Source organism: Phaenicophaeus curvirostris, chromosome 2 (assembly GCF_032191515.1).
Source record: "Phaenicophaeus curvirostris isolate KB17595 chromosome 2, BPBGC_Pcur_1.0, whole genome shotgun sequence".
In the NCBI taxonomy this organism is placed as follows: domain Eukaryota; kingdom Metazoa; phylum Chordata; class Aves; order Cuculiformes; family Cuculidae; genus Phaenicophaeus; species Phaenicophaeus curvirostris.
In genome coordinates, this window is record NC_091393.1 from 54900589 (window position 1) to 54913507 (window position 12919).

The following is a 12919-nucleotide window of genomic DNA, read 5'->3' on the forward strand; positions in this document are numbered from 1 at the left end:
GACATAAAACATTTTTCAAAACAGCTAGTTGCACAGGACCTAATCAATAGCTATGATGGCAACTCTGGAGTTGTCTATTTACATCGCTGGCACAAAATTCAAGAAATATAGCAACACATGCCTAGTACTTAACACTTCCATGCTCTGAGCCCAAAATGAAACTGCAATTATTTTGTCTTTTTCTGCAATTCTATTGGTTGATTACTTTGCTTTTTTCCTTAGTTCTTACAACAATCAGGTTGATTTTATTTTTTTTCCATTTGCACTTTTTGTAAAGCCTCTAAGTTCTGTCTTGTTGAATTTTATGGCTCTTGAAATTGATTTTTTCTTTTTAATTTTTGTATACATTCGCTAGTTTCCTTTTAGATGCTAGTAAGAGAATGTAAAGGAATACTGGCTTTTCAGAAGGAGAAAGAATATAAACCTTAACATTTTATTTTCAAGTTCAATGCTTTTATCTTTTAAATTTTAACTTATAATTCTTTAAAGTTCTGATATCACAGATGCAGCTGACCATTACAGGGAATGGAGAAGTATTTTACCATTAAGTCTTTGTCTAAAGAGTATGTGGAATTATAATAGGGTTCATCTTAACATTTTTATATGTGTTTGTCTACATCTAATTTGTTGATCTTTATATGTACATGAGTACTTCTTTTTCATTTTTGTCCATAATGTATAGCTTAGTTGTATAATTCCTTGGAATCTGGACTTCAAAATTCTGGGATTTGTACCCACAATTTTGGAGACTGAAGTGATGTTTAGAATTTCACTGCTAAATATACTGATGCTAAATTAATAATTACTAATACAAAAAATACAATCAGAATTATACCTTACTGCATTAAATATTCCAGCAAAGAGTTGTGAGTGCAGGAATGCACTACAGTCATTTGGCCTTCAAAACTGCAGGGCAACATGGGTGTAAAAGAGGCCAGTCTCAGAAGAGGAGACCATTGGACTTTTTTCCCCTCAGAATTTACCTGCATTTGCGTTTTGAAAAATCTGTATTTGCCCTTATTCAAACAATATTTTTTTCTATTTCATATTACAAATTATTTGAGCTCAATTTCTAGTGATTTTTTTAAAAAAATCCAGAGCTACTGTTCATAAATGTAATGACTAAACTGTTATTTTTGAGTTGTCTGTGTGTTCCAATCATTTCTATACTCAACTAGGTGCAAAGAAAAGCCAGTTTCCTTGGTTCATGGGTATTGATCGCTGCATTTGATTTTTTTATGTTTCCTTTGCTGCACTTTTAATTTAGTTTCATCAGTAGCTTGTCTTTATTTGCCTGGACTGAACATTCTTCTTTCTTTACCCCCTGTTCATTGCAAACAGCCACGGGGCAAATGTAGTCTCTCACAGCCTGGACCCTCTGTCAGCAGTCCACATAGCAGGTACCTTATTCTCCTGGTTTCCGCACTCTGTTCTAGAACCCCAAGAGGATGATGGAAATTGGCCGTGATTCCTCTCCATCCGCACCGACTCTGTCAGGTGGCCAGGACTTAAACAAGGGAAGACTTCCCCTTTGTTAATAGTTTGGCAAAAATGGCTCTCAATTACTTCAAATTCTTTGTTAAATTGAAATACTGGGTAATCCTTTAACATCTACAGCTTATGCTTCTCAGGAATGCCATGTAATCAGGATTTGGTTTTCATGCGCCCTATCAGGGTGAGTGTGTGTTTACACTCATGATATTTAATGATTATTTTATTTTGGCATGATGTGACAGAAAAGCCAGTAGGTTCATGGCAAACACTTTTTATCATCCTCTTTACCTCTAGATATTAAATTAAGGCAGGTAATAGGCCAATACCATATTCTAGAATTCACGAAACCCACAGATCTGGATAAGACATACAAGCTTCTTTTTCTTTCTTTCAGCACGCCCCGCTGAAGTGTTTTGTTCACTCTGTGGGTTTTCAGTACTTAAGACTCAAAGTTAAGAGTCAGAATTTGAGGATTTAAGACTTGGGGTCACTTTATCTCCCCTCCAAACGCGACTGCAGTATAATGTGCTAACATTGCCATGACTCTTGCCAAGTGCTTGCATCCTTTTTTTGCTCTGGGAGCAGCACTGCCCTATCTCTGTCTGACCAGTAGAGAGCAGGCTTGCTGCTACAGCTTTTTGCTTTCCACCTTGTCTCCGGCAACCTGTCATCTCTGCAACTAACAGTGCTTCTGCATTCTTTGTTCTTGTCAGTGTGATGTGTGTACCTTCACTTTTTCACTGATCAGTTCAGTGGCCTTTAGAGATATGAAGTTCAAAAAAAAGTAGAGTAGGACAATGTGTATAAAAAGGAAGTTTGTTATTATTTCAGCATGTTATGCCTTGTAAACACCTACAGTAATCAAATTATGACAAAAATATATTTGTTCATATCATTAAGTCCTAAATCTGATTTATTCTAGATATATCAAAAATAAACTAATTAATTTTTAAAATAGCTACTAAGTGAAAGATTTTATGTTGGAAAGAAGGCAATGCTAGATTTTATACAGTGATTAAGCAATAACTAAGCAGACAAAATGTACCTTGAGTATCATTTTTTTTTCTTGAGCAAAATGAAGGCTTTATTCAGCAAGATTATTCTCATAAACACTTCTTTTAAAAAGAAGTTTGCTCTATTAGTGTAGTTATTGACAGTGAGTAAAGTGGCATAGTTGCAAAACCATAGGAGATAGAACAGGTAGAGTATCTTTCACTGCTTTTACTGGCACTAAGAAGCTGGCTTATATTTTGGGATTTATCTTTTTCTCTAAAACATAAGGAAATCACATAGAAAACAGGTGACATGCGTGATCCATCTATCTGTTTGATGCAGAAAGATAATTATTTTTTCCAAGTCCAATCTGCTATGAAGCTTGGCATTTTGTTTCTTATAGGAAGTGGGGAAAGGGGAGGAGTGGGGCTTTACTCTGTAGCCATTAACGGCTAGGATGAATAGCAGATGTCTTCAGCAGATCAGCATGCTTGCACTAGCAACACTGTATTCAAGAAACATATTGTGTGCGCTTTTCTGCTCTCCTGTATGGTCAGACCCCTTCTGCCAACCATTTGAGAAGGCTTCTGGTTGTAGGTGCGAGCAGCTGGCTCAAAGAACAGCTAGCAGTGCTTTGCAGCTTTGAAATCAACCTCTGTTCTAGCATTGGCATTGGTGCGGCACCTTTTAGATCAAGACTTTCCAGCACTGTTTATTAACACATCTTGTAGCAGTACAATACAATGTTCAATTTGTCATTCAGACAAGCATGGAATACGAATGAGTCACTGCTGAATGGGAAACTTAATCAAATGCGCAAGCCAGACAGGTTGTGGTTGATGTGTAATGTGGTTTTAACTGATAAAGTGGTACAAGCTGTCACTGTTCTTTAATATTTTGACATGCCTCTGATCAGAGTACTTTGTGTTTGATCTTGCACTGGATCAGCAAACCCTGTTGAAGTTTAGTATACAGGAGAACGAAAGTCTATTTTAAAAGGTTTATCACATAGGAGGTTGTGAAGGAAAGTTCCTTTAAACATTAGAAGGGCCATATTTTGTGTGCAACATGTGATATCACTTTGCCGTCCCCATTGTCGCAGCAAAACCACAACAGTGCACAGTGTGATGCTAAGCAAAGTACAAACTTAAACTAAGAGTTACACTGTGGATTAAAGACTCTCTCAAGAGCTATTAATAATTGTGTGCTAAGCGGAAAAAGCAAATCCAAGAAACAACTCCTCTTCATCAGTTTAATAGAGCTGTCATAAATGTACACCTGGATATGTGCCTCTAGATATTTTTTTAACTGATTAATATGTTAAAAAGATTAAAATAGTAGTTCACTTTGCTCAGGGGTGTTTACATTGTCTCTCTTGAGCAGCTCTATTCAAGTATTGGTGTCACAGTGCCAATCTCCATTTCCTGCTCTCCCCAAATGACTAGTGGACCTTTAAAGGTTGTTTGCTGTTCCTGGAGCCGACTAGGTGACAACACTCTCCGTGCCTTTGGCCACAAAATGGTGGTCATTGCCACACAGTAGCTCAAACACAAGGTTTGGGCTTCGTTTGCCATAGTTCTACTCCCAGTTATCAACCATACTCTCACACAGAGCTTGTTACTTAAACTCTATATTTAAGTGCCTTTGAAATGGACCAATTCATCTTCTTTATAGGGTAAACCAGATCTGAGGTTGGTGTGATGTGATGCTGAGAGCTAGGGAGAGAGTCAAAGTCAGAATGCAGCCAAACAAGGCAGTTCCTAAAGAGTCCCTTAGGCCATCAACAGGAGTCATTGTCTGCTCTTCTAGGTAGAGTATCATACCTTCTCCTTCATAGCTCTAGAAAACTCCATTTTAAGATATTAGAATCAATGACAGCTAAAAGTCTATTAGAAGGTCATTATTTAATTTATCTGATTATCTAGAAGTACAATCATTTCCACCTTGAATATATCCATGGTTAGATGTTGTAGTTTGGGTTTGAGCTAACATTATCCCTTCCTTTAACAATTGTTCACTCTTTCTGTGTGTTCTGCACTGTTTTATAGAGGATAGTTTTAGCATCTCTCAGTTTTTATATTGGTAAGCTCAGCTCTCTGTTTCCTTCATAGGAGAAATACTCCCTTTTTTTACTGCTTTAAGCTTGTGTAAGTTTGAATGTATCTTTCAGAAGTATGTTGAGCAAAATGATGACAATTTCTCCAGGTGCTATCTGATTAGTGCCTTGCAAAACATTATTAAAACAACCCCTTTTCTTTTCTGGAATTCTTGAACTGGAGTATATTTTAAAATTTCTCTTGTTCCTTTTCACAGCTATTCACAACACACATTATTTTTTGTGGCTATTGTGTGTCAAACAGCTCTAGATTTTCTTCATTATCTTCAGAGTGTGGACTTCCAAATTTATAGCAGAAGTTTTTATTGCTACTCAATGTGCTATAAAATCTTAAACTTCTAGAGCTACTTCTTAAACTTACTGAATTCATCCACTTTTTCCTGTTTAAGAAGCCAATCCTGTTTTGTATTTGCAAAGATTTCCAACTTCTGTCATAATACAGATGAAATTTGCTGTTCTTATATTTTCTGTCACAGTCTTAAAGATATTAAATCAAGACTCATCCTTGATTAATTCCAGTAATAACATCCTACTAGTCCAGCAGTGCTTCTTTCAATGTAAGACTGTTGTCTGCATTCCATTAATCACTTCCCCGTTAAACTCTATTTATTCTGATCATCTTTCCTTCAATGATAAATTCTTCTGTTATAATCTTTCAGATGTTTACTGCAATACAGATAGATTACTTCAACCATGTTTTCCTTGAAAAAAAAAAAATCAATCTTTAAGAGAAGGTACTTGTCTGAGCTGAAATTAAAGTTCACTTTGGCCATCTGACCCATAGCCTGGTAAATTAGCTTCTCTCCTCTCTTGAAATGCTTAGGAAAGAGTTCCAGTTTCACTGGCATTACAAACTCCTAAAGAGATGGTAGCTAATGGCATAGGGTACTTCAGCTTTCCCTTCTTTTGCTGGAGGAAGTGGAAGGTATGAACCTTGTAAATAGTGAGCCTTTTTTATTAACTATGTATCTTTTTAAGCATCTCTACTATCCGTTAAATACTCTAAGCTGACCCATTTTTCATACAATTTTGTAGATTACAGAGGCATACCTAAAATGAACATAGGCAGTATAGCACTTGAACTTTTTAGACCTGCCCCTCTGAAGATATTTTCACAATATTTTATTATTTGCTTATTTAATTGTTCCTGTGCAGTATTAGAAACTATTTGTGTTCTTTTTGAGATCAGCCATGCAGCTTACACATTGCACTCTTTTTCTTCTTTCATTTTTCTTTTTTTTTTCTTCCTTTTTGTTGGTTGTTGTGGGGTTTTGGTAAAACACAAAGCAAAAAGTGCTGAATTGTGCTAATAAAGCCATAGGAAAGACAAACTAGGTGCTAACTTTGCCCACTCCTTCTTGATCCTTCTTTTTGGAAATTTTGGAAATTCCTCTTCTGACACCCAGTGTTGCCCCAGAGTAACTCTGAGTCAATGAAGAAAATTCAGACTTTGCTTATTATGGAACAGTGGTTACCAGCTACAGAAATGTGGCTTTTTGATTTGGATTAACAACATTTGTACAATGAGAGCCTTGTAAATAGGTAGACTGCGCAATCAAATGCTTGGAAGGTAATTAAGCACTACTTGTTCCCTTTGTTCCTACCTCAGTCCATTAACTTTCTATCTTGGCATTCTTGGGCAGAAGTCCTGATCTAATTGAACTTTAATATGGAATGCTCTGATGTTGTTAAATGTGCCATATCCTTTCAATATGTTCTTTATAATACGTAATATTACAATCTGCGATAAACAGCTTTCCATCCAGGCCACAATAACGTGGATTCAAACAACATGTGATCCGATGTTTTGATCATCACTGCTTCCTGGAATAGTTAGGTCAAGTTAATCATTTAGCATACCTGAGTGTTTATGTATCTGTACCAAATCTGTCTGGCTTTCTTGAAGTCTTCAAAGTGGGATGACATATATATATATGATTTTAACTTGTGTAATTAATCTTTTCAGTCATCCAGTTACCTCAAAACCTGTCATCCCTATATGAGAGCTCTGACAGTTTGAGTCAAAAAGGAAAATGTGACATCCATGTTTGTATCCTTCATTAAAAAGAGTTTGGATTTTTGCATTTAATTTGAAGTGTTCCTTTGGAAATATTTGTGTTTGTTTTGCATCTCCTATAGATATATGTGATAAACAGGTGCCATTTCAAGTCAGATCCATAGACACAAGGGAAAATCCACTTGGAAGGTGATCGTGTCAAGTTAGTTTAGCAAATATGTTTTAACTGCTGATTCAGTGCAAGTTTCAAAATACAATGTACTTTGTAGAAAATTAGTCCCCGTTGCCTGCATGTTGGTGTACTCATTAGCTGAAGATCAATGTAACTGAATCTTAATGCATTATACCCTTGTGGGTACTATATACAAAAATGAACATAAAAAATTCTGCAAACCAAATGTAACTGCCATTTTAAGTGAGGAGGCTTCCTTTTTAGACAGTGTGCATTGAACACATGACAGGCATGACCCACATTTTATTTTCGTAGAATCATTTTCCCCTTCTCTGGAGTACAGTGGAGAGCATTCCCTATAATTGACAAAGGGGCTGTAGGAAAGCCCATAGGTGTTTTCCTACCTAGTCAAGAAAATATGGAGTCTCTTAAGAGTGTTGGGGAAATAGCACATTCAGTGAAAAAACACCTCCACGGTTGTCGATGAAAATCTGTATGAATTGTAGAACAACCTTCAGGGAAGGCCGAGTGCCGAAGGGCACCCTCTGGTGCAGAAATGTTTTAGTGTATTCACCTGCCAATCCTCTTTTCTCAGGTCCACAAGAGGTGGCTCAGGTTCCTCCCCTTCTGAAGCCAGGCCAGCGTGGCGTCGCCTGTCCTTCTTCCTCAGAGTCCTCAGAGCTGCTCTACCACTTCAGCTCCTCTTACTGCTCCTGATTGGGCTGGCTTGCCTGGTGCCAGTGACTGAGGAAGACTACAGCTGTGCTATGGCTAACAACTTTGCCCGCTCTTTCCACCCCATGCTAAAATACATGAATGGTCCACCTCCATTATGAAGGAGGCCTGTGAGACAGTGGGTGACCTCGTAGGAGTGCTAGCTCTGAGGGAGATTGGTTTTAAACGGTGACAACATTCAGTGTGGTAACTTTGCCCACCTACTGTAGCCACCTCTGTGTCCATGTAGTTCTCTGCTAGTACTCAGCTGGTAACACATCAGTACATCAGTATCAAACTGTAAAATGTATTAGCTGAGTAGTATCATTTCAATACTCACATCCTGGGTACTAAGGAGGATGTGACGTGTGTGAGGAAAATGTCCTTCTGTCCAGCATTCTGGATCTTTTAGCCACTTTATATCCAGGCCATTGCCCTTTACTATGCATAGCCAAGGACTTGATACTGTAGATCGTTTCCTGTGTGGTGCTCTAAATGAGCCATTAGCCAGTCTTTGTTAAATACCCCCTCAGTATCTACAGTATACAAAATAACTAAAGCTAAAGAAATTTTAGAGCATTTGTAACATACAGTTTTAAAGGATCTTGTATGACAATGTATTATTCCCTGTGGTTTCTGTTTTGGGCATGGTGTTCTAACTTTTGCTTTGGATGCACAAGGTGAAAATCTGAGAAGCACTTTTTTAAGGTTTAAAACAGTGGATGTAATAAATAAGATCATAAATGGTTTTATGAGGAAAAATGTTGAATGTCAAGTTGAAAAACAAAGAACATATTTATGTATGTACAGTTTGCTAAGCCAAGTTTTGTTTGTATTGATTTCTTTGCTTTTATTATAGATACCATAAAATATTTTGTCTACGTGCTTTTTAATGACAACTATGGAAACCTCTAAGTTTAGAATGAGATATGTATGGTATAAAAAATTAGAAGATGTACATATGCTGCACTTATGAAACAAATTAAAAATGCTATAACAAATAACAGTATTAGGTTTATGTTTGAATAAGAAGACCCGGAAAACTTGAGAAATGGTAAAATACATGGGATAGTATCACATTAGAAGTTGTGCTAAGCTTGAAATCTGTCCTTCTTTAGACTTGATGATAGACCATTTCAGGTTTTTTTTCCTCAAGTCACTGCTTGAAGTTCATTCTCACCGTTTGTCGTTTCTGTGCGTGTGTGTGTTTATGCATGCATCATATGCTACCTTTGGCATCTGTGGTTGTACCAGTCCACACCGAAGCAGATTTTTTCCTGTGTGTGTACTGGAAACTTCTTAATAGTCTCCATAGTAGCTTAATACCAAGAGTGAAGTTTATGTAATCTAGTGGAATATGCCCCAAATCTAAGCATAAATATCAAAGAACCAGAACACACTGAAAACTCATAAATTTTCCAGAAATATTGCAGAAAACTGCAAATGAGAAACTGAGCAGTAGCTGACACTTTGCCCAGCTCATGAGTCAGAACTCAACCAAAACAGAACTCGATTTGAATTCAAAAAAATATAGAATGTTGCTATAAGTTACTGCTCATTAATACATTTGGGGCTTTTTAAGCCATTAAACACAATGGCTTAACTCACAGGAATTTTTCCTGTGAGTTAAATGGTTTTACTTAGAATATATTGGCCTATGTAACAGAAATAAGCAAGCCAAAAGAAAATACAAGCACATTAATTTCAGTTATGCAGGATTACTTTTCCGGGATGTCATAATCTGAGCTGGTATTAGGAGATGGTTGTCAGAGGTGTAGAGTACCACAAGCTGGACTTCAGCATTCGGAGAAGCCAAAAAAAGATTACTTTCCAGACAAGTGTAACGTTTAACATTTTCCTGAAAAGGATTTTTTTATGCCAACAACATATCTTCAATGTCTGAGACTCAGACTTGGACTGGCACAAATGTGTGTTCTTTTCAAGGCTCAGTTTCCTTCATTAGTACTCAGAAGTTATGTTAGGCTAGATTTGTATCTATAGTCATTGATTCTAAGTAGACAAAGGTAAGGAACATGCTTTTGAGGTACAGGGATGAGCTGTTAGTTGCAACAGGCCTGACAGATTCCATAAAAGTGACTCCTCCTCTCTTTTCTGATGTTGTTCTCTTTGGTGATGTAATTTACTCAGTGGTGATTACTGCGCTTACATGAATAAGTTGGTAGTTCATTCAGGCCTGTTAGTCCACATCTCTGCATGCTTCAGATGCGTCAGGTGCTTCAGACATGCTTTCATCAGCCAGTCCATGGTGTTGGTGGTTAATTTTTTGTCAAAAGATATTTTTGTTTTCTATTTAAAGAAAATATTATAAACAGTAAAAAGACTAATTTAGTGAGAAATGATGATATCAGTCTAACTTTGTCTCCTATTTTCCAGCCAGCTCTTGGTGATCTCATGGAATTAGATATTATCTACAGGGTAGTAAATAGCCTATGAGTATCATCCTATGAAAGAGCAGTCTGTTGAAGGAACTGGGCAAAAAGTCACAGGTGAGAGCTGTGTTTATTTCTTATAGTATTTGAAAACTGAGGGAAAGGCAGGGAGATTTGAAAGTTGTTGGTTAAGGGGGAGAGGGAAGTGCAAGGAAGAGAGTTCAGTTTGAATGATACCAGATGCAATTAATAAAGTTCATCATCAAAAGCGCACGGGATAGTGCCTTTGAATTGCAACTTCACATTTGAATTTGTCAGCTGTTTTGCCACTCTGTGGCCCCTGCTTCCTTTAGTTGTTTGAATGCCTTCCCCTCTTCCTTGACACGCAGGGAAGAATGGCCTGTCTTCTGCAGGAGGAAAGCAAAATTTATACACCTCACTCAAGCTCCCAGGAGAGTTTTGGGAGTAGTCACTAAAATGAGGCAGGAAGGGAGGTTTTTCCATCTTGTTCATGATGGGCATGCCCTTTATTTTCTCTCACCTCTTGAAAAGTTCCGTCTCAGGAGTATGAGAAAGCGATGAACTGCTGGAGAAGTGAAGGTTAAACTGGTTAAATAGGCACGGGGAAGCTGGTGTGGGATTGTAGGAACTTTTTGTAATTAATCCCGTAAATAGTTCTAGAGCTAAGAAGGGAAAGAAGTGATCATAATTATGTGAAGTAAAGAATTTAGAAGGTCACATCGTCAAGTGTTAGTAGCTCTTTCAAATTCAGTGCATTTTGAGTGATGATTACCTGCAGGGCATACATGCACTGCCTCACCTCTGCCTTACAATGAGCCAGAGGACTGAGTGTAGCTGCCATACCTTGCTTTCTTTCAGATGATTCAAAGCAAATCTTCTGTTCATAGGCTTAAGCTCTGAACTCTAGCCATAGAGCTAGCTATGGTTTCCAAGTATCTCCAGTTAATTTGAAAAGAGAAGTTAAAGAACTTTCTTTTGACTCTAAGGGGTGATCATACACAGAGCAATGCTCCTAGTAAGCAGCAAACTCTCTGCAATACTTGTAAGTCAGTCACAGGCAGTGATATACACACATTAGGAAAATGCCATAGACAGGAAAAATGCCTGTTTGTAAATCCTTAATCTCCCATACCTTCAAGGCCCTGAATGTCATTCTGTAAGCTGATGTCTCAATGGAATTGCAGGCAGTTTGTGCCAGCAGGTTAGAAGATCCCTTGAGTGTCCCTTCAGACTTCTTATTTTTGAGACTTTCAATCTCAACTCTGAACAAAATCAATGTCTGACCAGTTAACATGGTTTGAGTAATAGACTCCTCCAAAATTAGTTTCCTGACCCTGAAGCAGTTCCCTTACAACTTCAAATGTGATCTTGCAGAACTGGATCTTGATCCTAAAAATTGTCACAAAGCAGTCAAACCAGAAACAAGTAGCAGGACACTTCACAGTGTCCCGTTAAAGCAAGCTCCATCCAAAGAGCAGCTGTGAGTTGAAGGTCTAGCTTGAGTTGCAAATGCCAATGCAACAACATATGCATTGATTGCTATGGCATGAACTAGGGTAAATGGGGCAACTGTAGGAGGAAAAATAAAACAAACCCAGAAAACTGTCAAGCATTGCAGACAATGGCAGTAGCCAGCTTTGCAGACTGGGCATCTTTTCCATCCTGATAAGGTCAAGCTTCTCTCTCTGCCTTACCTTTGCCTCATTGGAACACTGTCACAGAGGACTTGCGTGTGCACAAACTTTTTAAGAAATGTACTAGTCAGACTTTGAGATGCCCCATCTTTGTGCTATGCCCACAATATGTCATCTACCCTCTCTCTGAAGCACCTCACCTACTCAGTCTCTGCAAATAGAAAGGACTGGTGTCCGGTAATGTCCCTTGAGCCTTGGCTGCAAAGCATGAGGAAAGACAGTACAGGAGCTGCAGAACTCTGGATCTGTATGGAAGGCATATGTTAAAGAATGGAGAAAGTAGACTCCACATCCTGGGGAACTCCGGTCATTAATTGGCTATATTTTTCCCTATTTTCTGCTGTAGATAGATGCAGTAGTTGCTATAGCAATGTAATCATCCCCACAGCTGGATGTATCTTGCAGCTGTGAACACTACTAACTGTCCTGTAGTCATCTCATAACTAGTAGGTGTTTAAAGGCATAATGAAAACTGGTTGCTCAACGATGCCAGATTGTGTGGGAATATCAAGGCGCTACCTTATTATGCGTGTGATGATAATAGTGCAAAATAATGAGCACTATTTGCCCTGAACTTATTGCATCTAGAGTTTCATTTGTGGATCGTGCTTTACAAAATCTGAAGGCAGACTGAAAGGTAATTGTTTAGAGATGTCCAGCAGTCTTAGAAGTTAAAATGACCTGAAGTTGACAGAAATAGTATGTCCTTATTCCTTACAGCTGTAAACATGATGATACCTATTGCCTACCTCCTACCCTGTTCCAGCAGTAACAGCTTTATTCTGCAACAGATCAATAGTTTCTCACCATTGGTTTGCCACCCTTCCAGCTTCACTGCAAATGCTGCAAACATCTGCAGTCTTGCTTTCTCTTTCCTTAGAACTTTCTCCTATAGCTGGTTATCGAACAAGGACAAAGCTGCCAGGATTGTCTTATGAACAGTCAACCCTGGCCCTAAGAGTCTTGTGCTATTTGTAATTGAGAAGTCTGTTTACGACTGATACCATCTCTCAGCGTGCTCATCATGTGCATCTGAGTGCATCTGTGTGTGTGTGTTCAAAGGCATAACAGAGTCTGGTTGCTCACATTCTTCAAACAACAGATGCTATCAGGATTTAGTAAATGTTGGAGGATTCTGGTAAATAAGAGCAGGGTGAAGGAGAAGAAATGCAGATCTTTAAGAGAAGGAAAGGAAGGATTGAACACAGAAAGAAAAGTATGAAAGAAGAAAAAGAAAACATTGATCTTCACACTTACTGGCATTTCCTGTATTTTATTTGGTGTTTAAAGCAATGAATTGTGGAAAGT

At 38.0% G+C, this 12919-nt stretch overlaps 2 protein-coding genes across 3 annotated transcripts in view; one reads left to right on the forward strand and one right to left on the reverse strand.

Moving 5' to 3' along the window:
- The window catches only part of SYNE1 (spectrin repeat containing nuclear envelope protein 1), a 285435-nt gene extending 277226 nt beyond the window's left edge, over positions 1-8209 (forward strand). For both annotated transcript variants that reach the window (XM_069852100.1, XM_069852099.1), the window contains 2 exons: positions 1342-1400; positions 7388-8209. In XM_069852100.1, coding sequence (XP_069708201.1) covers positions 1342-1400; positions 7388-7628 — 300 coding nt within the window. In that variant the 3' untranslated portion in view covers positions 7629-8209. The remainder of the gene's footprint in view (positions 1-1341; positions 1401-7387) is intronic.
- Positions 1-12919, reverse strand: part of ARMT1 (acidic residue methyltransferase 1) — a 347283-nt gene that overhangs the window by 61034 nt on the left and 273330 nt on the right. The window lies entirely within an intron of this gene.